This window comes from Cucurbita maxima, unplaced genomic scaffold, assembly GCF_002738345.1.
Source record: "Cucurbita maxima cultivar Rimu unplaced genomic scaffold, Cmax_1.0 Cma_Scf00004, whole genome shotgun sequence".
NCBI lineage: Eukaryota > Viridiplantae > Streptophyta > Magnoliopsida > Cucurbitales > Cucurbitaceae > Cucurbita > Cucurbita maxima.
The window spans coordinates 4,222,176-4,243,203 of NW_019272020.1; the positions used below are offsets into that span (position 1 = coordinate 4,222,176).

At 37.5% G+C, this 21,028-nt stretch overlaps 6 protein-coding genes across 9 annotated transcripts; 3 read left to right on the forward strand and 3 right to left on the reverse strand.

Moving 5' to 3' along the window:
- Nucleotides 1-6: 6 nt before the first annotated feature.
- On the forward strand, nucleotides 7-935 carry LOC111478801. The gene has a single exon (XM_023123273.1). The coding sequence runs from the start codon at nucleotides 36-38 to the stop codon at nucleotides 627-629; it is 594 nt and encodes a 197-aa protein (XP_022979041.1). The 5' UTR covers nucleotides 7-35; the 3' UTR covers nucleotides 630-935.
- Nucleotides 936-3,057: 2,122 nt separating this feature from the next.
- Nucleotides 3,058-4,844, reverse strand: LOC111478826 (serine/threonine-protein kinase HT1-like). The gene is made up of 3 exons (XM_023123315.1): nucleotides 3,970-4,844; nucleotides 3,446-3,901; nucleotides 3,058-3,379 (listed from the first exon to the last, which is right to left on the reverse strand). The coding sequence occupies exons 1-3, from the start codon at nucleotides 4,384-4,386 to the stop codon at nucleotides 3,131-3,133; spliced, it is 1,122 nt and encodes a 373-aa protein (XP_022979083.1). The 5' UTR covers nucleotides 4,387-4,844; the 3' UTR covers nucleotides 3,058-3,130.
- A 1,621-nt stretch (nucleotides 4,845-6,465) lies between these two features.
- On the forward strand, nucleotides 6,466-10,128 carry LOC111478156 (uncharacterized membrane protein At1g16860-like). Of its 2 annotated transcripts, XM_023122288.1 has the most exons (4): nucleotides 6,469-7,441; nucleotides 8,818-8,973; nucleotides 9,388-9,599; nucleotides 9,722-10,128. In XM_023122288.1, the coding sequence occupies exons 1-4, from the start codon at nucleotides 6,689-6,691 to the stop codon at nucleotides 9,912-9,914; spliced, it is 1,314 nt and encodes a 437-aa protein (XP_022978056.1). In that variant the 5' UTR covers nucleotides 6,469-6,688; the 3' UTR covers nucleotides 9,915-10,128. The 2 variants fall into 2 exon arrangements, with proteins under 2 accessions (XP_022978057.1, XP_022978056.1); XM_023122289.1 differs by lacking the exon at nucleotides 8,818-8,973 and having other exon boundaries at nucleotides 6,466-7,441.
- A 733-nt stretch (nucleotides 10,129-10,861) lies between these two features.
- Nucleotides 10,862-12,204, reverse strand: LOC111478800 (1-aminocyclopropane-1-carboxylate oxidase 3-like). Its single transcript, XM_023123272.1, has 3 exons — nucleotides 12,077-12,204; nucleotides 11,446-12,006; nucleotides 10,862-11,368 (listed from the first exon to the last, which is right to left on the reverse strand). The coding sequence occupies exons 1-3, from the start codon at nucleotides 12,182-12,184 to the stop codon at nucleotides 11,087-11,089; spliced, it is 951 nt and encodes a 316-aa protein (XP_022979040.1). The 5' UTR covers nucleotides 12,185-12,204; the 3' UTR covers nucleotides 10,862-11,086.
- A 3,046-nt stretch (nucleotides 12,205-15,250) lies between these two features.
- LOC111478017 lies at nucleotides 15,251-16,597 on the reverse strand. Of its 3 annotated transcripts, none has more exons than XM_023122074.1 (2): nucleotides 16,315-16,597; nucleotides 15,251-16,191 (listed from the first exon to the last, which is right to left on the reverse strand). In XM_023122074.1, exon 2 carries the CDS (start codon nucleotides 16,132-16,134, stop codon nucleotides 15,484-15,486), a length of 651 nt encoding a protein of 216 aa, XP_022977842.1. In that variant the 5' UTR covers nucleotides 16,135-16,191; nucleotides 16,315-16,597; the 3' UTR covers nucleotides 15,251-15,483. The 3 variants fall into 3 exon arrangements, with proteins under 3 accessions (XP_022977842.1, XP_022977841.1, XP_022977839.1); XM_023122073.1 differs by having other exon boundaries at nucleotides 15,251-16,204; XM_023122071.1 differs by lacking the exon at nucleotides 16,315-16,597 and having other exon boundaries at nucleotides 15,251-16,301.
- A 2,625-nt stretch (nucleotides 16,598-19,222) lies between these two features.
- LOC111478123 (chromoplast-specific carotenoid-associated protein, chromoplastic-like) lies at nucleotides 19,223-20,978 on the forward strand. The gene is made up of 3 exons (XM_023122234.1): nucleotides 19,223-19,779; nucleotides 20,101-20,296; nucleotides 20,394-20,978. The coding sequence occupies exons 1-3, from the start codon at nucleotides 19,322-19,324 to the stop codon at nucleotides 20,706-20,708; spliced, it is 969 nt and encodes a 322-aa protein (XP_022978002.1). The 5' UTR covers nucleotides 19,223-19,321; the 3' UTR covers nucleotides 20,709-20,978.
- The last annotated feature ends 50 nt before the right edge of the window (nucleotides 20,979-21,028 follow it).

Sequence of the window (21,028 nt, forward strand, 5' to 3'; positions counted from 1 at the left end):
TTTTTTTTTTTTTTTTTCTCTCTTTTTATTCCTCCATGAAGAAGCTTTGCCGCAAAAACACCGTTCACCCATCGCCGCCGATCATTTCCGACTTCCTTTCGTTTTTGCCTGCCGTCATATTCACCCTCACTGTGGCTCTTTCCGCCGACGACAAGGAAGTCCTGGCTTATCTCATCTCCTGTTCCAACACCAGCGCCTCTCTCTCCAACTTATCTGACACTCGCAAGTCCGGTCGGAAACCCACCGCCGGAAAGGTCGGTGTCGATCACGCTCCGCTTTTCGACTGCGATTGTTTCATGTGCTATCGCCGATACTGGGCGAGATGGGACTCGTCGCCGAATCGGCAACTTATTCATGAAATAATCGAAGCTTACGAAGATGGATTGGCCAAACCCAAAGGCACAGCAAGCAAACAGAGGAATTTCAAGAAAGAAAGACGGAAGAAAAATAAGGAATCGGTTGCTGCTGAATCGAGCGTGGGGAAGGGGAAGATGAAGGAGGCATCGGAGTCTGTGCAGCAGGAGAGCAGCCGCGATGGGAATGGACAAAAAGCAGAAGGAGAAGAAAGAGGATCGGTAAGTAGGTTCGTGAGTTTTGTGGGCGAGAAAATTTGGAGTGCTTGGGGGTAATGAATTTGGAGTGATCGGTAATTAGTGGATTTTTGTTTGCTCTGCTCTCTGTAAATTACTTGCCTCATGTAAAAATGAATGATGATTATGCTATAATATGTGGATGCTCTGTTCTGTGTGAAATTTGAGAATATGGATGAGAGTAGTGGGGATGATGATGGGGCACCATTTTTGGCGTTGGAGTTGCAGAGATTCTGATGTTTTTCATTTAAAACTGGAAAACGATGCAAGGTATGACCCACCTCTGTCTCTGTCTCTATCTCTGTACATATATAGAAAGAATATGGAATGCAAGTGATTGGCAAATCGTGCATGCATGCCCTTTGCAACTCATAAATTGATATCCATTTGGTAGTGTTTTGGGGGTTTTTTGGATTGTTGGATTTGGAAAGGTTCTTAGTGGCTGTCCACCACCAAACAACCAAGTAATGGGGAATGATGTAGACCCAAATATTGAATAAATATTCAAATATATTTCTACATATGCTTTGCTTTGGGTTGTTACGGACCCTCCCGGTTTTTAAATGCATATGTTATCTTCTTTGGATGTCATAGTTCGACACACTGCCCTGCATCTATGAGGGAGAGGTTTTCATACACTCCTCATCGTTTCTAACATATGTGTGATCTCATAATCCAACCCCTTGGTGTCCAGTGTTCTTGTTGACACAGTGCCTAATATCTGACTCTTATACCATTTGTAACCTCCTTTGGGGTCCAATGTTCTTGGTGACACATCGCCCACCATCTCGTAGGAAGAGGTTTTCACACTCTTATCATTCCCCTCTATAACATATGTGAGATCTCACAATCCACTTCCCTTAGGAGCCCAACGTCCTATGGTGTGTACTTATGATATCATTTGTAACGGCCTAAGCTAATCGCTAACAGATATTATCCGTTTTGGCTCGTTATATATCGTCATTAATCTAACAATTTTAAAACACGTCTATTAGGGAGAAGTTTTCATACTTTTATAAATAATGTTTCGTTTCCATCTCTAGCCAAGGTAGGATATCACATTTGATGTGAGTTAACTTCGAGAATGTTAATTGGAATTGAAAATTCATCATAAATTTAAATTGGAAAATTTCTTCTACGTAAAAAGTTGGTGATGCTTTTCTTTTGAAATCGAAGGTATTTTTTTTAACTCTCTTTTGAAAGAAGAAAATGGTGAGAAGAAAATGGTATTGAAAAGGAGAGATGAGAAGAAAGTAGATATGATCCTTCTCATGTTATTAAATATTTCCTCTTTCTTACAATTTGAAATTCAAAAGTTTGAGATAAAAAGATTTGTGATTAATAACACAAATGGTTATTTTTAATGCATTAAAAAAGTGTATAAAGAAGAGGATGATGGGCATAGTAAAATTGGTATTGAGTGCCTAAAAGGGGCCCTTAAGGCATGCTTATTTGTAGTTTTAACACTTTAACCATCGCTATTATGAGTTTTAATTAGTGTCATAAAGTGTCCGTGATACACCTTTTTCTCCAAAGGCATAGCACACCCATGTGTCCAAATTTTGCAATTATGGTGGATGATTAGTGTACCCTTCACTTGAGTTCCATAAAGTTTTAAACTTTATGTCACTCTCACGATTACTTAACACATATGACAATGAAAGAAGCGGGAGTCGAATCAATCTCTCCACCCATGTTAAATATAAGTGATGGTCGATTAGATCAACTAGACATGGTTTAACGACACGTGTAACAACTCAAGCTCATCGTTAGCAGATAATATTCTCTTGGACTTTCCCTCAAGCTTTTAAAACATGTCTATTAGGGAGAGGTTTCCACACCCTTATAAAAAATGTTCCGTTCCGTTCTCCATTCCAACCGATGTGGGGTCTCACAATCCACTCCCCTTCGAGGCCCAACGTCCTCGCTCACACTCGTTCCCCTCTACAATGAGAGATAGGCGAAAAGAAAAGGTTTAAAGAGGACAATATCTATTAACCGTGGGTTTGGGCGGCTTCAAATGATTGTTGGATATTAAACCAAATACGCCTACCAAGGGAAAGGAATAAAGAAAAGAAAGCTTAAAAAACTGAAAATACAACAATATTGTATCTTAATTAAAAAGATTATATGCCCTTTTAACAACAAAAACTTAATTTTGCCTTTATTCTTTCTCCTTTTTTTCTGTTTAATAAATTCTCTATATTCTACAAACTTTATTCCCTTTTTCTCTTAATTTCCCATTCTTTGACTCCTTTAATATGAATTAATAAACATTTATGTCTAAATTCGTATTTATCTTAAAATATGGTTAGAATAAAGAACTCTAATTTTTTTAAGCCTACATTCACATCAATTAATTTCTCAAAATATACTACAAATAAAAATAATAATATAAGAATTTGTAGCCGTTAATTTTTTTTTTTTTTTTTTTAATTTAACAATTACGAAATAAGAAAATAGTAAATCTATTTAATATATGAAAATGTATATTTAAAATGTTAATTCATATCCAATCAAATTAGGAAGGCTATGGCGGGTCAGGCATGTACAGGTATTGAAGAGGCGGTTGAGGTACAAGCTTTGAAGCGTTCAATAATGGCGTTTCGGTTTACCAATCTTCTATGATGTGCAAGCGGAAGACCCTCTTTCACACACTCGTCGTATTTCTCCAAAGCCACCACAATGTCACTGAAATCCGGCCGCTTCGACGGATTCGCCGCCCAACATCGTTTTATCAGGTGAGCTAGCGCCGGCTGACAACTCGCCGGTAACGGCGGCCTCTCATTCTGCCAAATTCAAGTATGACATTGAGAGAAATTTAAACAGCGATAAAATTGAGAGAAATTTGGTACCTTCTCGGCGACGGCAAAGGCAGCCTGCACAGGGGTCATCCCTTGAAACGGAAGCAGAGCCGTGGTGAGCTCCCACAGCACAATCCCAAAGCTGTAAACATCAACTTTGCGAGTATAAGGCTTCTCCTTGATCATCTCCGGCGCCATCCATCGGTAAGTTCCCATGTTTCCTTTCGATTCACGGCACTGTGTTTCGAGGCAGGAGGTTCCGAAATCGGCTACTTTTACTCTCATTTCATCGTTTAAAAGCAAGTTGTTTGATTTTAAGTCTCTGTGGATTACTCCTTGGGAATGAAGGTATTCCATTCCTCTTGATATGTCAAGAGCTAACCTTAGAATTGTTTCTGTTGAGAGTGAATATGGCTCTTTCTTGTTTAGATACATTCTCAGAGTTCCTTGTGACATATACTCTGTAATTATGCAGTATACCGGCGGCTTTTTACTGGCTGCAATGAACTGAAGAGGAACCCGCCATGAATTTAACTTTGATGAAAAGAATTAACCATGGAAGGTTGAAAATTTACCTGAACTATGTTGGGATGAAAGAGACGAGAAAGCAAGGCGACTTCAGACTTGAACTGTTGCTCGAGTTTGGCTCTGGTTTCCTCGTTTTGGTTTGGGATTCTAACCATCTTAACAGCGACGGCTCTCTGCTTGTAAATTCCACGGTATATTCGACTGTGAGCACCGGAGGCGAATTTGTTACCGATGAAGAGTTGAGATAGATCAGCGGTCCACTCCTCCTGATCCTCTTTCGATGTCTCCCAAGTTTCCACATTGTCGGACTCTAAGATCATCGACCACGATTCCAAGCTATCAAATCTTCTTCTTTCCATATTTTCCATTTCGGAATTCTTCTGGGATTTCAATGAGGCAGGTGTTGATAAGGGTTTGCTCTTTGATTTTCGAATCCAAAGTGAACCAAAACATGAGGTCGCCATGAAGATTATTTACGCGAAACAGAGGCTTGTAGGCTTGTTTATGTCGTCAAAACAAACAATCGTAAGGAATCTTCCTCCTGAACGTATGAATTGATTTTAAGAAGTGCATGAACTGATTCAAAGACATGGGTTCTAAAGAAGAATGAAAATTGGATATGGGTTTTCATGAATTTATGGAATCAGTGGAAGAAAACACAGAGAGAATGGTTAGGCAAATGTTGATGAAAAGAAAGAAGTTGCGATTTCATGGCTTCTGGAAACTGAACCGAAGGTGAAGGAAGAGGGAAAAGGGGAAAGATTAGGTCGTTTGGCAGTGGAAAGACAAGAGATAGGTCAGGGGCGTCTCGTGATTCGGCGTCTCGTTGTTAAAAAGTTTACTTTATTTGTTCTTTTCTCAACTGAATCCAGCTGCTGTGCTTTCTGTTTCGTTTCCCATCATCAATGCGAAGTGGGGCGAAGTGGCAAAGCCTCCATGGATTAGCTTCAAAAAGATGAGCATATATGCGGAGGCCAATCTTTTTTCATTTTGTCTACTAGTGGCAGGCACACGTGGGGCCAGGCTAAACCCAGAGTCAATGGTGGTGTGTAGCTTAATGCAATGGACATTAGATCCTGTGGTTCTTAGCCACGGCCGTGATTCGGTTTGTTTTCAATATTCAGATTTTATCCACTTCCCCTAATCTTGTGAATGGATTCTACTAATATTGTCGTTTATACGTGGTGTCATAATTGTACTCGTTCAATTATGTAGTGTCATGGATGATATGTAATTATAGCTTGACGGGTGACACTCGTGTGCTACCAATGTTCTTGCCGTAGCATAAGAGTCACTTCCTACTCTTTTTTCGGTACAAAGTGAAGTAATTGTCATCCCATAGAATGCCATTGTTTTTTATATTTCGAACCATTTTCTTGAACTTGGCCCAACCAGTTACCCACTTCTTAAAAGGGCCAAATTTAGGACTTTGTAACAGGCCAGATTCAAAGCTCTACATTCGGTAAGCTGAGAAGGTTGGATGAAAATCTTACATGGGCTAATTTGGGGAATGAACATTTTATAATTAATGAACACTATCTCTATTAGTGTGAGACATTTTAGAGAAGTCCAAAGCAAAAGTACGAGAACTTAGACTCAAAGTCGACAATATCGTATCGTGATAATTCTTAATTTATTGGCATAAGAGTTTATTATAACCTATGTCCGTTGTCCGTACAAAAGAAAAAAAACAACTGATTTTGGGACATAGGAGAGGAAGATTAAAATATTATATCAAATCGATATGCAAATGAATAGGGTTCGGTTTAGACGTTCCAATCAGTGAATAAATTGGCGTGGCATGCACCTAACTACATAGATCAAAGATGGCGAAATCCTGGCCGTCGGATCGAACAAGGAAGCGTCCACATCCGCAACTAGCAAAATCAAGGGTCCACACCTTTTTATATATATATATGTGTATATTAAAATTGGAAAAGTGGGACGATCTGAACCGTTGAACCAAATTCAGAGGATGTGATGAAATCAATCGTGGAAGATCTCTACTAGGCCCAGTTTGGAATTAACACAACGAGACGGATTTTAAAATCGGGGGCCCAATGAAAATAAAGCTTTAAGATTCCATTTTAATTTTACATAAAAAAGGAAAATTGAATGCAAAATTTTAACATGTAAAACAATAATTCTATAATATAAAGTTGGGGTTACAATTGAAGATAGGTATTGAATGTGATGTCACGTTGAAGTTGCAATCGAAAATAGGTTAAAAAAAATAATGAAAATAAAACATTCATTGTCTCTTAAAGCTCAATGTTCAAAGTGGAATATAATGATTATAATTGACAAAAAAACATAGTACATTTTTAATGTTTTGATTAAATTTGTAGTTTGTATTTATTAATTAATATCCGATCTTATTTGAATTCTACCCAGAAATGATTAATGATTATTGTCTTTTATTTTCGGACATATAATCGAAAAAGAGGAGAGGATAGAATGGTAAAAAGAGAAAGCGGAGGCTGAACAGTCGACCGTCAGAATCTAAGCAGCTCGACGCCTTCAATTCTTCATCATTCACCAACTTCTCATCTCCACAGTCGCCAATTTCCGAATCTTCAGGACCCAAATGGCATTTATTTAACACAGCAGACCCATTTTCGTCATTTTACCATCCCCTCTTCTCGTCCGCTCCAACTCCATCACTGTGTTCTTCTTCACCTCTTCCATCTTCCTCACCAACATTCACTCTCTTCCTCCACTTCCACTTCCACTTCACTCTCTCCTTCCCCATTTTCCCAACCATTAATGGGCTCTAGAATTCCATCTCACCAGCTCAGTGGCGGTCTCTATGTCTCCGGCCGCCCTGAGCAGCTCAAGGAGCGGCCCCCTACAATGGGCTCACGCGCCGTCCCTTACACCGGTGGAGACGTCAAGAAATCAGGGGAGCTTGGTAAAATGTTTGACCTCCATCTCGTCGACTCTCCAACTTCCGGCCTTCCTCCTTCTAAATCCGCTCGTCCTTCGTCCTCTTCTCAGCACAACAGCGGATCGGTACGATCCGGCCCTAATTCCGGACCCGTCACTAAGCACTCTAATTCCGGTCCGATCTCCAAGAAATCATCCGGCCCGATTTCCCTCCCGCCAACCGGCCTCATAACCTCCGGCCCTTTGGGATCCGGTCCTCTTGGATCGTCCAGTAGCGGCGGAGGACGGCGCTCCGGCCCTCTGGAGCAGACGACGTCTTTTGGTAAGACGATGTACGGGGCGGCGGTCACGAGCTTAAGCGAGGATGTGAAAATAGGGTTCAAGGTTTCGAAGGTGGTGGTGTGGGCTTTTCTTGTGGTTTTAGTCACCGGTTTGTTGGTTGGCGCGTTTCTGATGGTGGCGGTGAAGAAGCCTATTATTTTGTTGGCGGCGGGGGGGCTTTTGGTTCCGGCAGTGATTGCGGTTCTTTGGAACATCGCTTGGGGAAAAAGGGGGTTGATAGGGTTTGTGAGAAGGTACCCGGACGCTGAGCTCAGAGGTGCTATTGATGGACAGTACGTGAAGGTCACAGGGGTAATTTTGCTCTCTCTCTCTCTCTCTCTCTCTCTCTCTGTCTCGCTCGCTTTCAGATTATTTTAATGGCATTTTGTTTTGGTATGTCAAGCTAATGGAGTTTTTAATTAAAAGTAATGAGCCATCAATTGATTTAACTATCCTACGTCTTATGCCTAATCATGGAGCATTTGTTTCCTAATCAATTTGTATTGCGCCATAGGATTGAATTAGTCAATACGATGCTGACTGTTTGGCAATATTATAGATTTAATCAAACAAAATTAGTATAAATCTTTGACGAGGAATCCAAATTTGGCCTCTTTATTAGATCTCCTGGAAATCTGTATATGTTTTTTTTAAACTCCATCATTGTTCTTCTCAGTTTTTAATCTGTAATCCGTTGGCCATCCAGTCGAGATAAACTTTGTTCTTCAAGGTTTGAAGAACCGGGTAGCTAGCTTTGGGGATGCTTATTTCAATGCTCTTGATAAGTTTTGTAGAATTTGCTGGAAGTACTGAAAATCTTGAAATTTGTCTGGCAAACTAGCTATACACTCTGCTACCCAATAGGCAAAATATTTGTACAAGTTCAAAGGATTGGTTTAAAATAGTGTTCTTAGTCCATATCTGGTTGTTTGTCACCATCTGGTGACTTTGACGGCAAATTATTGGGACTTATTGATGAAAATGGTAATGGAAAAGTCACTTCAAATCATTCACAGATGCTTTGAAATTCATTTACATGCTCTTATGAACCTGCAACTTCATCTTCTTTAGAACTTAACCGGGTTAGTGATCTTGTAGCCAAACCGATCAAAATCCCCGACTCCATGTCCATCAACCTTCTTCCAACTCCCTGAATTTTAATATGTTCCTAAAGAGTTTAAACTTTCAATTCTGTGCTTAGTTCTCTAGTTTTCTAAAAATGTCTAATAAGTCTGAGTTCAAGTTTGTGAACTTATAGAACAAAGCCTGTTCAAATTAGGTAGAATATAGAGAGTTCTTTATGCAAATTTCATAATAGGTAGGTGGTTTCCTGGCTTCTCTCCCGTTGTCGTGTTGCCTACCAATTGGAAAGACAGCTACACAATTCTGGGCTGCCATGTCGATCAAATTTACTTTTTTTAGTCAAATTTCTACATAATGGTTTGGAGGTAATGACCTGAAAAGGCTAAAATCTTCTTAGATATTTATAAACAATTTGTCGTGTTTGACTTAAAATGGAAGGAAAATCATTTGATGATTGTGGTTTTTTTGTCACAATTTTTCTCAATTGGTGTTCTCTTCTCACCCAATTTGGGAATTTGGATGTGTCTTTCATCTCACTCGGTCACTTTTGTATACCATTCCTTTTCTTCAGATATTGAGTATTATATGCATTCCTTCTCTTTTAGGTCGTCACGTGCGGCAGTATTCCTCTCGAGTCGTCCTACCAGAGAGTACCGAGGTGCGTTTACGTGTCTACAGAACTGTATGAATATAAAGGATGGGGTGGAAAGCCTGCAAATCCTAAACACCGCTGCTTTTCTTGGGGATCTAGATATTCTGAGGTCAGTTCTCTTCCTACCATTTTGTTCTAAATACTTGGAGTGGGGACGAAGCATTCTTTATAAGATTGTGGAAACCTCTCCCTAGTAGACGCATATTAAAACCTTGAGAGGAAGCTCGGAAAGAAAAACTCAAAGAGGATTGCATCTGCTAGCAGTGGCCTTGGGCTGCTACACATAACTTGATGGCTATTAGTTTCCCACCACCCTTAAGCATCATGTAATTAGTGTAAGGCACATTGATTCATCTTTTGTTTAAGTGCAAATGCTTCTGAACAGACGAATAATGCCTAAAGTTTTGATATGACTGAATTGCATACATAGATTCATGCGGCATGCATACACCATATTCTTGTCTGCATCTTCAGAGTATATGATGAGTTGTAATGGGTTGCCTTTTTTGCACATTCCATACAGAGATATGTAGCTGACTTTTACATATCAGACTTTCAAACTGGTTTAAGAGCACTGGTGAAAGCAGGCTATGGGGCCAAGGTTGCTCCATTTGTCAAACCCTCCACCGTTGTCGATGTCACGAATGAAAACCGAGACTTGTCTCCAAGCTTCCTAGGCTGGCTAGCTGATCGCAAACTCTCAAGCGACGACCGTGTAATGCGCCTTAAAGAAGGGTACTAAACCATCACTTGTTTTTCCAAATCCCCATCCATTTTCTGTGCGAATCGATTCACTACACAACATGATCAAGCATGCTGCCCCTCACCAAACCTAATTACTTATTCATCATTCTCAGGTACATCAAGGAAGGCAGCACAGTGAGTGTGATGGGGGTCGTTCAGCGCCAAGATAACGTGCTCATGGTAGTTCCATCAACAGAGCCTGTGTCGACAGGATGTCAATGGGCTCGGTGCCTCCTTCCAACCTATGTCGAAGGTTTAATCATAACCTGTGACGATAATCAGAATGCAGATGTGGTTCCCGTGTAGATATGCCATAGTTTCACCTTAAAATTTCTGAGTAAACAACATCCCAAGGATGCGATAATGAGTTCCACGAATTACGTATATGCCACTTTTCCTTCCATGTATTTTATTTTTGACTCTGTTTATATTATGTACATAAAACTCAGATCCTAAGGGAATCCCACGTGAATCGGTATTTTGAAGCTTTATTTTAGCCAAAATGCCTTAATATTTTGAATTCTGTGTTCTATGTATAAATTCTAATTGGCTTATGATGATCAGATTCGTTCCTCGAATTCAGTATCAGATTCAGCTCAGACAAATCCAACTAGCCAGACCAAGATCGACCAACTGGAAATAATTTAACGAAGAAATTATTTTTGAAGTCGTAACGTGTTCTTGAAGGGATCAGAAAGAATGAAATATACACAGAATTAATAGCAAAATCCGTTGCTAAGATTCTCGAACAGTGTTTGGGCCGGCTGAAAAGTATCCGGGAATCAAAATCTAGAGATTGATATCTCGTCCTTGGCTATACCTCGCTGTTCATCGCGGCCAAAGAGATGATCATGAACAAGAACAAATGTGGGGTTGATTCAATGCTCTGAATGATGTGTATTATCTTATTGTAGCTCATTTTGTGACATTTTGAGTGACAGAAAGAGGAAGATAATTGGGCACTTTTTAATCCCTTTCCAAAACACCATTTGATTACTAAATTTGATGGTGACCTTATTGACCTTACCATACCATTTTTGGAGGAGATAGGCACGAGGTTCATGAGAGCGTTATTACCTTGTTTTTGTTCTCACTTAGATCACCATAAATTGATAGACAACACCAAAGTCATGATCTTAATAGCATAATTAACAGTATGATGGTTTTATTTTTGAAGTCAACTTAAAAGGCATCGTTTCAAGAGAGTTATCTTCAATTATATCTTAAAATTGAGGCACATTTCAGAAACAAAGACAAACGGTAGAAAGTGTCCACATATCCATTATTTAAACATTTAACCTTGAAACCCTTCATGGCTCCCAAACATCTATCATATCTTAAAAGAAAAAACTTAAAGCCCTGTTCCCCAACACCGAAACATCGACACTATCGTACCACTAAATTTTGTTTCTAATAATATAATAAAATGCTTTCTATTTCAATGCCTACTCTTAATGGGTTACTGGAAAATGGAGTTCTCAAACAGTCGCAATTGGATTCGTAGATTCCATGGCCTTCATGGCCTCAAACCTCGGCTCTTTTGCCTCAAACTTCACCCCCACGTACAGCTTCATGTAATCATCGAACACAAATTTTGGGTAAAGCTTGCCCTTATCTTCCTCTCCCTCCACCAGCGCCGGCGCCGGGTATATTACGGCGTCGTCTCCAGGATTGTAGAATGATGCAATCGACATTCTGTTCCCATCTGTCTGCGCTATCACTCTGTGCATTACACTCTTGTATTTTCCATTTGTAATTACCTATATATCAAATAAATAATCAAATAAGTTATACAAAACACAATCAAATAATCAAATAACATTTTTTGTGCGCATACTTCCAGCTGGTCGCCTAAATTGATGACAATGGAGTGATGCATTGGTGGGACATCAACCCATTTGCCGTCTTTAAGGAGCTGAAGGCCACTGACTTTGTGGTCTTGAAAGAGGAGAATAAGGCCACCAGCGTCGGTGTGGGCTCTGAGACCCTTAATAAGGTCAGGTTTTGGACAGGGAGGGTAATTGCTGACTTTAGTTCCAAAATTGGGGCCTTTGGACCCGTAAAAGGCCTTCTTCAAGTACCCTTTCTCAAGCCCAAGATTGTGGCACAGCAAGTCCAGAATTTGCTCTGCTAGCTTCTCCAATTCCACTGCGAATTCCTTCATGACCTCCCTGTAATCCTGGTCCAGATCGGGGATTTGGGACATGTTGGAACTGGGAAGATGGCGTAGAAAGAAGGTGCTTTCCCAATCAGTGTCGTTATGTTCACTATCAACTGAATCCAGCCCCTTACTAGCCACCATTTCTTTGAACTTCTGCTCCATACGCTTCCTGTAATGCTCCTTCGTCTGCTTCTCCACCTTGTCCATCAGCTCGTGCGATATCCCATGATTCAACAACTACATGAAATAATTAACAAATAATAAATCAACCCCAGAAGCTTATCACTGTAACCTCATAAGAATATACCTCGAAGAAGCCCCAGTTTTGACAGGCGTCATTGATTTGGTCCATCACAGCTCCTCTCTCGTCGCCATTAAGCTTCTCCATGTTGATAACAGGGAAATCCATCTCCATTGTTACTCAGTGTGTTTGGGTGTGGGTTTTTGAGTGTTGAAAATGGTTGCTATTTATAGGCGTGGAACAGAGGAAGCGACAAAGGGGAAATTAAAAGAATAATTTACGGATTTACGGATTAATCGTTTTTAATTAATGTAGATTTGAGTAAAGTTTTATAATTGGTTAATTAATTTGTTAAACGGATTTGAGAGAGAGAAACAAGTGGGCCCCCTTTTCAATTAATATCAATAAATATATAGTAAAGCAAAATCCTACGTGGATTTAATTCCCGTATTAACCAGAAATATATTTGTATTTATTTATTTTTTAAATATTTAGAAAAAGAAAAAGAAAATTTTATTAAGTGGGTATTGTTTTTGGTCTTCAAGAAAATGATTGTCCATCTGACTCCACCCATTGCTGCACATCACATGTTCTGCTCCTTAAGAATACCCTCTTTTCTCTAACCTTGCAAATTGCAATATAATAATATACCAATTTTTAATTCTATTTTATTAATATTTCTCGCCAATTCCAACATTAAAATTCTCCTAATTAATATGTCTTAAATTTTATGATAAATTTGTTGAGGATTATTAGAGTAAGTCTCACGTTAGTTAATTTAGTGGAAGATCATAAGTTTATAAATGATGAATATTATATTTATTTATATGAGGTTTTTTGAGAAATCCAAACCAATATTATATATATACCACTTTGTTAAAAACCAGCTTTGAACATAATGCACTTCCATAGATATATATATATATACACAAAAATATAAAGTGTAGGCAAAATTAAAATACCAAGAAAATATTCGTCCGTAACAAGTAGTGGTAAATAATGGAGTATATTGGGTATGGCTCCCCGCCCAAAGAAAAATCAAATATTAAAATAATTATTTCGAAACAAAACAGAAAAACCAGGGAAAATTAATCGACTATGTGGGACCCACTAATGTTTTTTTTTTTCTGGATAAATAATTTTAAATGTATATTATATTTTTATTAGGTTGAGATATAATATTTTGAATATATATAATTTATAAGATATCTTAATATTCTTTAAATAGTATATTTTATTTTATTCTCCATATTTAATTAGTTTATATTTTTTCTATGGGTAGTTATTAGTGGTTAGCTTGTATCCTATAATTATATTTCTATGTCTCAGTCTTAACCTATTAATTAAAATATAGTGCTAAAAATAAAATAAATGTGCACATAGTACGTGTGTGGATGAGGAGGATTGGATAGCAAGGGGCTGTATAATTTAACTCATATGTAATTGTAAGGTATGCACGTGCCGACAAAAGCTGAGAATGGTGCATGGCCTCTCTCTATACATATTTGAAACATAAAATTTAAAATATATATTAAAAATATTATATTTCAGGAAGAATAAATAAATTTGAGAATGCAATATTTTAAAAGACAATGGGTATTTAATATTATAAGAATCCAAAACTTACTATTTATTTTCAGTGCCAGTTGCAATACTATAATTTAATTAATTAATAATAATAAAGTGGGTAGGATATTATATTGAAAAAAAAAATAAAAGGGAAGCAATAATTGGAGTATAAGAAAGTAAGAATGGGAAAGGTAAATGTTAAATCACTAAAAAGGTTTTTTTTTTATTTTTTTTAAATTATCAATAAAGTATTCTTTATTTTACATGAAAACAATGCATTATGTAATTTCATTGTCACACTCTCCTTAGAATCACATTCTTCCTCTTTTTAATTATTTTCTCCGTCTTTTTTTAATCAATTCTATGCAGAATTTGTTCCAATTTCCACTTGAATTACCTCAATTTCAATTAATAATAGACCAATTATTCTCACTCGAAAAGTTTTTCTTCGGTAAACTTTTATTATTATTATTATTCTCGTGATATTATATTATTATACCTCAATGATAGATTATGTTAGGATAAATTGGATTACATTTCATTTCATGATAATATTTCTATACAAAATTTTATCCATGATTTAGATGCTGAACAAGTATTCTCCACTTTGAAATGGCAATGGTGTGTTCAATTAAAATAAACGTATGTGTGATAAGTGGTGGTGCTCAAAAGGTCGTATAAGAATTTTTTTAATTAGCTTAACCTGGAGTATATATGACTTATAATTATTTAAATATATTTTTTAAAAAAAAAGTATTTTTAGGATTTGGAATTGAATCCACAAAGATCTGTGCTTGTATTGTGAGGTACCTTTTTGGATTCATATGGAAAGCCCAAATTTGAGATTCTTGGTGCAACACACATTAATGGGCCAAAATAATTGAAAAGGGCCCGACATTGTCGTGGAACAATTTCGGGTCATCTCTACGGCCCATCAAGTTTAGGGCAATTCTGACAATACGAAAAAAACACTTCTCATCAAATAACTTTTCTTCGGCATTTTTGCAACAAAAGTAATTAGATAATAATAATTTCCTTGCTCGATCATAACCACTGTTGAAAAATTGTCCTCAACTCGCTGATGTCGATTTTTTCATAAAATTGAGGACAATTAATAAGTAAAGAATTTACTTGATAATTTGTCTAATAATACGATAATAGTTTTGTTCTCAGGGTGATTTATACTTTAAGATCAATATCAATCATTTATTAGTTTCATTTTTTATTCATAATTCTGATAAATTTATTTACAATAACATATTATTCATAATATAGAAAAACACATGATTATCAAAATTTATCATTGTAATTTAAATATAAATTAAATTTATATTTTGTTGAGATATTGAGAGAGGTCCCATCAAGTAATTAAGCAAGAAATAAAAAAAAAAGAAGATTAGGGTTTGCTAATTATTATTAATTCGAAAAGATTAAAGTGATAAATTGATAATGGCTCAACTCACTCAACCTTATTTTCTTTATTAAAGAAAATGTCCACTTACTCGTGTTATTATTACCGATAATTATTTGATTTTTTGATTCTTTCAATTCTAGCAATTTCAAAAGAAAATGTACTAAGTTTTTAATTAAAAGAAAAATAAAATTTTAAAAATTTAGGAGGAAGGAATTAAAAAATAAAATAAAACAAATATTTGGTATGGAAAAAAAAAATGCAACCATAAAAAGTTTTAAATTTACGAATTACATCGAATTTGTTGATTAAACTTTTTCCCGTCAGTAAAAAAGTTCTGTCACCCCTATAGCATCCACGTGTCGTCCAGATACGGCCAACGTTCAGTACCGTCCAATCAAAACAGTCTGTCTCGAAATTTTGAGGCAACCACTTCTCCTTCCGGTCACCAACTATCGTCTGCGCTCATCTTCATCGCACCCATCATGCTCCTTCAAAATATATCAAGAATCTCCATGATCGGACGGTTGCAGAGCGGACAAAATCCTCGATTTAACCACAGCTCCCTCGAACACACCCTACAAAACGTGTGCCCACATGGGATAAATGCCGCTCCCTTTTTCCTCCCCATGCATACGCAACACATCGAATCATTTCCCGCCTCTTCTCTCTTTTTTTCCGCCACTCCCAAAATCCCACGACCTCCATCGCTACCGTCTGTTTCTTTCAGCAGCCGTATGAGCGACACCTTCAACGGCGTCTCCGTTACCATCATTCCGCCCAGTGAATCAAAATCGTTGTTACTAGATTCCACAAAGCCCCCCTCCGCTCCACGCGGTGACGCTCTTAAACGACGCTCCGCCGCTAGAGCCGTGGCTAAGTTCATCCCAGACGTTGCCGGCGACGGAACGGATAACGGACTCATACAACTCCGATCCAACTGCCTCTCCTCCTGAAATCGGCGCGGATTCGTCACCTCTGTCTCCGGTACTCTCTGGTCATCGTCGTCGTCGTCGCCGCCGCCTCTGACGCTCCCCGTCGCCGGCCGGGAACCCCAAGTAGCACCACAACAGCCCATAACCTTAAATCCTAGACGTTGCTTTAAACTCTGCCGCCGCCTCCCTCCTCCATCGACACCGTCCATTTGGTCGCTCAAAAATCCCCAAATCGTCCTAGCTTCCGTCTCTCGCCTGGCTGCTTCCTGCAAGATCACTCTGAGGAGACTCATATTTTCCGATTCCGATTCGAAAAAACTTCTCAGAACAAAATTAAAAACAGAATAGAATAAAACAAATGAAAGGCGTTGAGGGGGGATTATGATTACCTTCGGCCATGGAAATCTCGTGAGTTTCTTGAAAGGTTCAGATGAATTCCACCTCTCTGTTGTTAATTAGTCTCGGAGCCCCATAAGGGGTCGAAATTCGAAGCTAAAACACGCGAGTCGTGAGGATCTTAAATGCAAAGAAGACGAAGACGAAGAAGAAGACAAAGCAATGAGGAAGTGGAGGGAGTTTACGCTTTACACCTTCACATTCAACTGCTAAATACTTGTAATACTTTCATCATTTTTTTTTTAATTAATATTCCAAACTCACGCCCATCTCTCTTCGCCGGCTCCTTAAGTCAACTCCCATTATGGCCGCCTCGTCGGAGGTCTGGTCCAGGGATGTACCAATTAAATAATCCTTTCTTTTATTTTATTTTTTAAAAAATAGATGTGTTTTTTGAATTTAAATATGCAATTTCAAAATTGTTATGATGTGAATTTTTTAATATAGCAATATTAATATTGGAGGGAGATGCTTAGTGTAGCTTATGTCGTGACAAATATAAATATATTTCTACAAAATTCAACCTAGGTAATTTTGATTTATAATTTAAATTATTATTATTATTATATATATAGAGCTGAAACCGCATTGAAGTTCCTTTAAAAAAATAGATAGCATAATTTAATGCAGCTCCTTTATTTTTTGCAACTCAATAATTATGTGACCATTCAATAAAAATATTGCATCATGACAAATGATCATTACTAAATAAAAAGTTCACCAAATGTTAAACTACACGAGGGAGGGAGAAAGGAACGAAACATTTTATTAAAAAAGGTTTAAAAATCTTTTCCTAACAAACACATCTTAAAATTATAAGATTGACGACGATATATAATAGATAGAAACGGACAATATCTACTAGTGGTTGACTTAGATTGTTACAAATGGTATTAGAGCTAGACACCAGAAACTACAAGGTTGGTCGAAATAGGGCTAGACTCCATAATAGACGCGTTTTAAAACCATGGGACTGGTAGTGATACGTAGCAGGCCAAAACGGACAATATTTGTTAGCGGTGGGCATAAACCATTGTAAATTATATCAGAGTTAGACACGAGGAGAGGTACCGAAAGAATAGTGGACTCTCAAGGAGAGTCAATTACGAGATCACGCATCGATAATGGACCGAAATGGTTATCTATTAGCAACAGTAGACTTGAAATGGAAACAAAATAGTAATTTAAGCTATATAAAAGTGATTTATTTATGCATGAACAAATTTGTGTATTAAAATGAAGAATGAGTGGCAGGGTGTACCCACTTAGTGGTGGTTCACATTTCAAGCTCATAAAACTTACCTAATATTCCGATAGACTAAAATCTAGCATATAGTGACATTGCCATTATTGGATAATTAAATTTCTAGCAATCAGGCAACCTTTTGTTATATAAAATATTATAATTTTGTGAATTAATTTCTTAAAATAAATTAAAGAATAAAAGTGGCATACAAAACATTTTTATCTAACACAAAATTAAAAAAAATTCTGTTGAGAATTGCCCTAAACTTTATGGGCCGTAGAGATGACCCGAAATTGTTCCACGACAATGTCGGGCCCTTTTCAATTATTTTGGCCCATTAATGTGTGTTGCTCTAAGAATCTCAAATTTGGGCTTTCCATATGAATCCAAAAAGGTACCTCACAATACAAACACAGATCTTTGTGGATTCAATTCCAAATCTTAAAAATACTTTTTCCTTTTTAAATATCCACAAACTTTTCATATATAATTATAAATCCATTTATCATGCATATTTTTATTTTTATTTTAATTTAACACCGAAACTCGAGTCAATATATAATAGTTTCATATCCTATGCTTAATCAATCGTTTTTATCTAAATTAAAAAAAATTAAAACCTTATCCCTAACACAGAGTTTGTTGAATAGTCGACTCAATTCGATAACTAATTAGAAGCATTTTTTAAAATTAAAATTTTAATTTTAAAAGGGTGACTTTTAAAATTTCTAAGAATGTAATAATCCCAAAAAATTATAAATTTAAAAGATATTTAATAAGTTTTAAATATTAAAATATCCATAAACTTTACCAGTTTTATTTTTGTATCTAATAAACAATATAAGGAGAAAAAACAACACAAAAGACTTTCATCACATGGTCGCCAACCAAAAATCGAAACAAAGAACACGATATGGTGATCCAGAGTACAGTTTTCCTAGGAATGCATTATTCCACACTTTCTCAATTTTAAATGTGTTTCCAAATATTATTAGAAATTATGGTATCAGTAGTTCTCATCCACCGCGTACTCTAGCACATGCATCCAAAATCTCAAACTAGACATATGCCACTTCATAATAATATATATATATATATATATATATATATATATTATAAATTAAAACTTATATTTTTGAGTTCTCCTAATAATAAATAATAATAAAAATATAAACACGTGATAAACGTATTCAATTTAATATAACTGATATTTTAAAAATATATATATTAATAATATCAATTCTAGTTATTAATTTTCTTTTTTTTGATCTCCCAATAAAAAGTTAAAGGCTGTTATCTTAATTTTCTTTTTTATATGTATTTATTGAATAACGAATAGGTAAAACGTAAAAAGGGTTGGATAAATATTATCCTCCTCAGAACTAAATGCACGTAAACGTACTCTCAAGTCATTCATTTCGCGCCTCACATGCCTTGGTTGGCTCGTTTTAGGCTGCCTTCTCTGTATTCTGTACTCTCCCACTAACCCCGCCACGTGCCACAATCTCAAAGGTCCACGTTACCATCAAACAGTCGGATTAATTCGCAATGTCCAATTTGGCCTCAAAATCAATGACAAGTTTCGGAACAGTCGCGAAAATCAGGGGTAGAATCGTCTTTTAGCCTATTGTTCGTATTTATTTAATCGTCCCTCTCGTTTGCGAGTTTTAAGGCAGATTTTGAAGACGTAGCTGGTGTGTGAGTCCTCGTCTTTCGGTTTGCGCTGTGTGTTTGTTTGTCTGATTCAGGGAACAATGGCGTTTGTTTCTCAATTCAGTCAACTTCCATGCAGGACTCTCTTACTGAATCCACCGCAGACTCAACTCATTTCTAAACCCTTGATTTTCCCCATCGGTCCGATTGTGGCTGGCGCCAGAGCCGCGGCGGGGAAGTTAGCGATCTCAGCCAGACCTGCGTTTAAAGTCCGTGCGGTGGAGAACGATGACGAGTGGGGCGAGGAGAAGAAGGGGCCCTACGCAGATGGTCCGGCTGTGGCGGTCGCCGAAGTGGAGGAAAAGCCTCTGGAGCAATCGGAGATTTATAAACTGAAGAAGGCGTTGGTTGATTCGTTTTACGGGACCGATCGTGGATTACGAGTGAATAGCGAAACTAGGGCAGAGATATTCGAGCTGATTACGCAGCTGGAAGCGAAAAATCCAACACCAGCTCCTACTGAGGCTCTGTCTCTGCTCAACGGCAAATGGATTCTCGCGTAAGTTCTCGCAATAATACATGATTCAACTTGATACAAGTAGCCTTGTTGGTTATTCCTCTAACAGCGCATTTTATGAACAGATTTCTCTCTATACTATATGATTGAACTTCGTTATTAGGAATCGAGTAATTTTTTAGGTATGACTGAAAAACTGGAACGAGTTTAATCTAATTTCTTATTTGCAAACCTTCATAATTTCTTAAATGTTGGTGGTAAGTTCTTGTACATGTTGATTTTGCAGTTCATATTTGGACTGGTATTGTTCTGAGTAGAAATTTATCACCCTGAGTTTGTTGATATGAATGTTTGGGGCTGTAGGTACACATCGTTCTCGGGTCTGTTTCCCCTGTTGTCTAGGAGTACATTTTCATTGATCAAAGTGGAAGAAATTTCACAGACAATTGACTCTGAGGGCTTCACTGTCCAAAACTCCGTCCTGTTTTCCGGCCCTCTAGCCACCACTTCCATCAGTACTAATGCCAAGTTTGAAGTTCGAAGCCCCCAGCGCGTACAGGTAAGCGAGAATCTGTCTTTGACATGGCAGTGTGAACCGTAGAAATAAAATGGATTTTCTTGTCCGTATGCGCATTCTCAACTGTTTGACTTTCCAGATCATGTTTGAAGAAGGTGTCATTGGGACTCCGCAGCTGACGGATTCAATAGTGATACCAGAAAATGTGGAGTTTCTTGGGCAGAAGATTGAGCTTTCGGCATTCAGCGGCATCATATCCTCCATTCAAGACACTGCTTCAAATGTGGCCAAGACAATTTCGAGCCAACCCCCAATCAAGTTCCCAATCTCGAACGCCAAGGCAGAGTCGTGGTTGTTAACTACTTATCTTGATGAAGATGTTCGAATTTCACGAGGAGATGGCGGTAGCGTGTTTGTACTCATCAAGGAAGGCAGTGCTCTCTTATCCCCCTAAAACCCTTAATCTTCTCACTATATTCTGCTGTTCCAAGGTGGAAATGGAGGAGTTCTATGAAGGGTTCATAGGAAACTGAATTATTATTTAAAGTTGCTGTCAAATTCGTAAATGGTATTGCCTTTTGTTTAAGGCCAGCTTCAATTCGCTATGTCTTCTGTTAAATTGGTAGTGGTCACTTGAGTAACAGAAATTATTCAATGGTATGCAAAGCTTGTTTGGATTAGTATTTTATATCCTATTAATTACTGTCTTTTGGGATGGATTACCAAATTAGCTGCATCAGAAAGACAGAAGCCTCCAATAGGCCTTGGGTGTTC

Excerpts from the sequence above, each read along its gene's own strand:
- LOC111478800 (XM_023123272.1), bottom strand. The coding sequence starts at position 12,184 with ATGGAGATGGATTTCCCTGTTATCAACATGGAGAAGCTTAATGGCGAC. Across the intron at positions 12,007-12,076 it reads AAAACTGGGGCTTCTTCGAG|TTGTTGAATCATGGGATATC; the intron begins GTATATTCTTAT and ends TATTTCATGTAG. Across the intron at positions 11,369-11,445 it reads ATTTAGGCGACCAGCTGGAA|GTAATTACAAATGGAAAATA; the intron begins GTATGCGCACAA and ends TTTGATATATAG.
- LOC111478801 (XM_023123273.1), top strand. The coding sequence starts at position 36 with ATGAAGAAGCTTTGCCGCAAAAACACCGTTCACCCATCGCCGCCGATC.
- LOC111478826 (XM_023123315.1), bottom strand. The coding sequence starts at position 4,386 with ATGGCGACCTCATGTTTTGGTTCACTTTGGATTCGAAAATCAAAGAGC. Across the intron at positions 3,902-3,969 it reads TTCATCCCAACATAGTTCAG|TTCATTGCAGCCAGTAAAAA; the intron begins GTAAATTTTCAA and ends GTTCCTCTTCAG. Across the intron at positions 3,380-3,445 it reads CCTTTGCCGTCGCCGAGAAG|AATGAGAGGCCGCCGTTACC; the intron begins GTACCAAATTTC and ends TGAATTTGGCAG.
- LOC111478123 (XM_023122234.1), top strand. The coding sequence starts at position 19,322 with ATGGCGTTTGTTTCTCAATTCAGTCAACTTCCATGCAGGACTCTCTTA. Across the intron at positions 19,780-20,100 it reads AACGGCAAATGGATTCTCGC|GTACACATCGTTCTCGGGTC; the intron begins GTAAGTTCTCGC and ends TTGGGGCTGTAG. Across the intron at positions 20,297-20,393 it reads GAAGCCCCCAGCGCGTACAG|ATCATGTTTGAAGAAGGTGT; the intron begins GTAAGCGAGAAT and ends TTGACTTTCCAG.
- LOC111478017 (XM_023122071.1), bottom strand. The coding sequence starts at position 16,218 with ATGAGTCTCCTCAGAGTGATCTTGCAGGAAGCAGCCAGGCGAGAGACG.
- LOC111478156 (XM_023122288.1), top strand. The coding sequence starts at position 6,689 with ATGGGCTCTAGAATTCCATCTCACCAGCTCAGTGGCGGTCTCTATGTC. Across the intron at positions 7,442-8,817 it reads AGTACGTGAAGGTCACAGGG|GTCGTCACGTGCGGCAGTAT; the intron begins GTAATTTTGCTC and ends CTTCTCTTTTAG. Across the intron at positions 9,600-9,721 it reads GTAATGCGCCTTAAAGAAGG|GTACATCAAGGAAGGCAGCA; the intron begins GTACTAAACCAT and ends CATCATTCTCAG.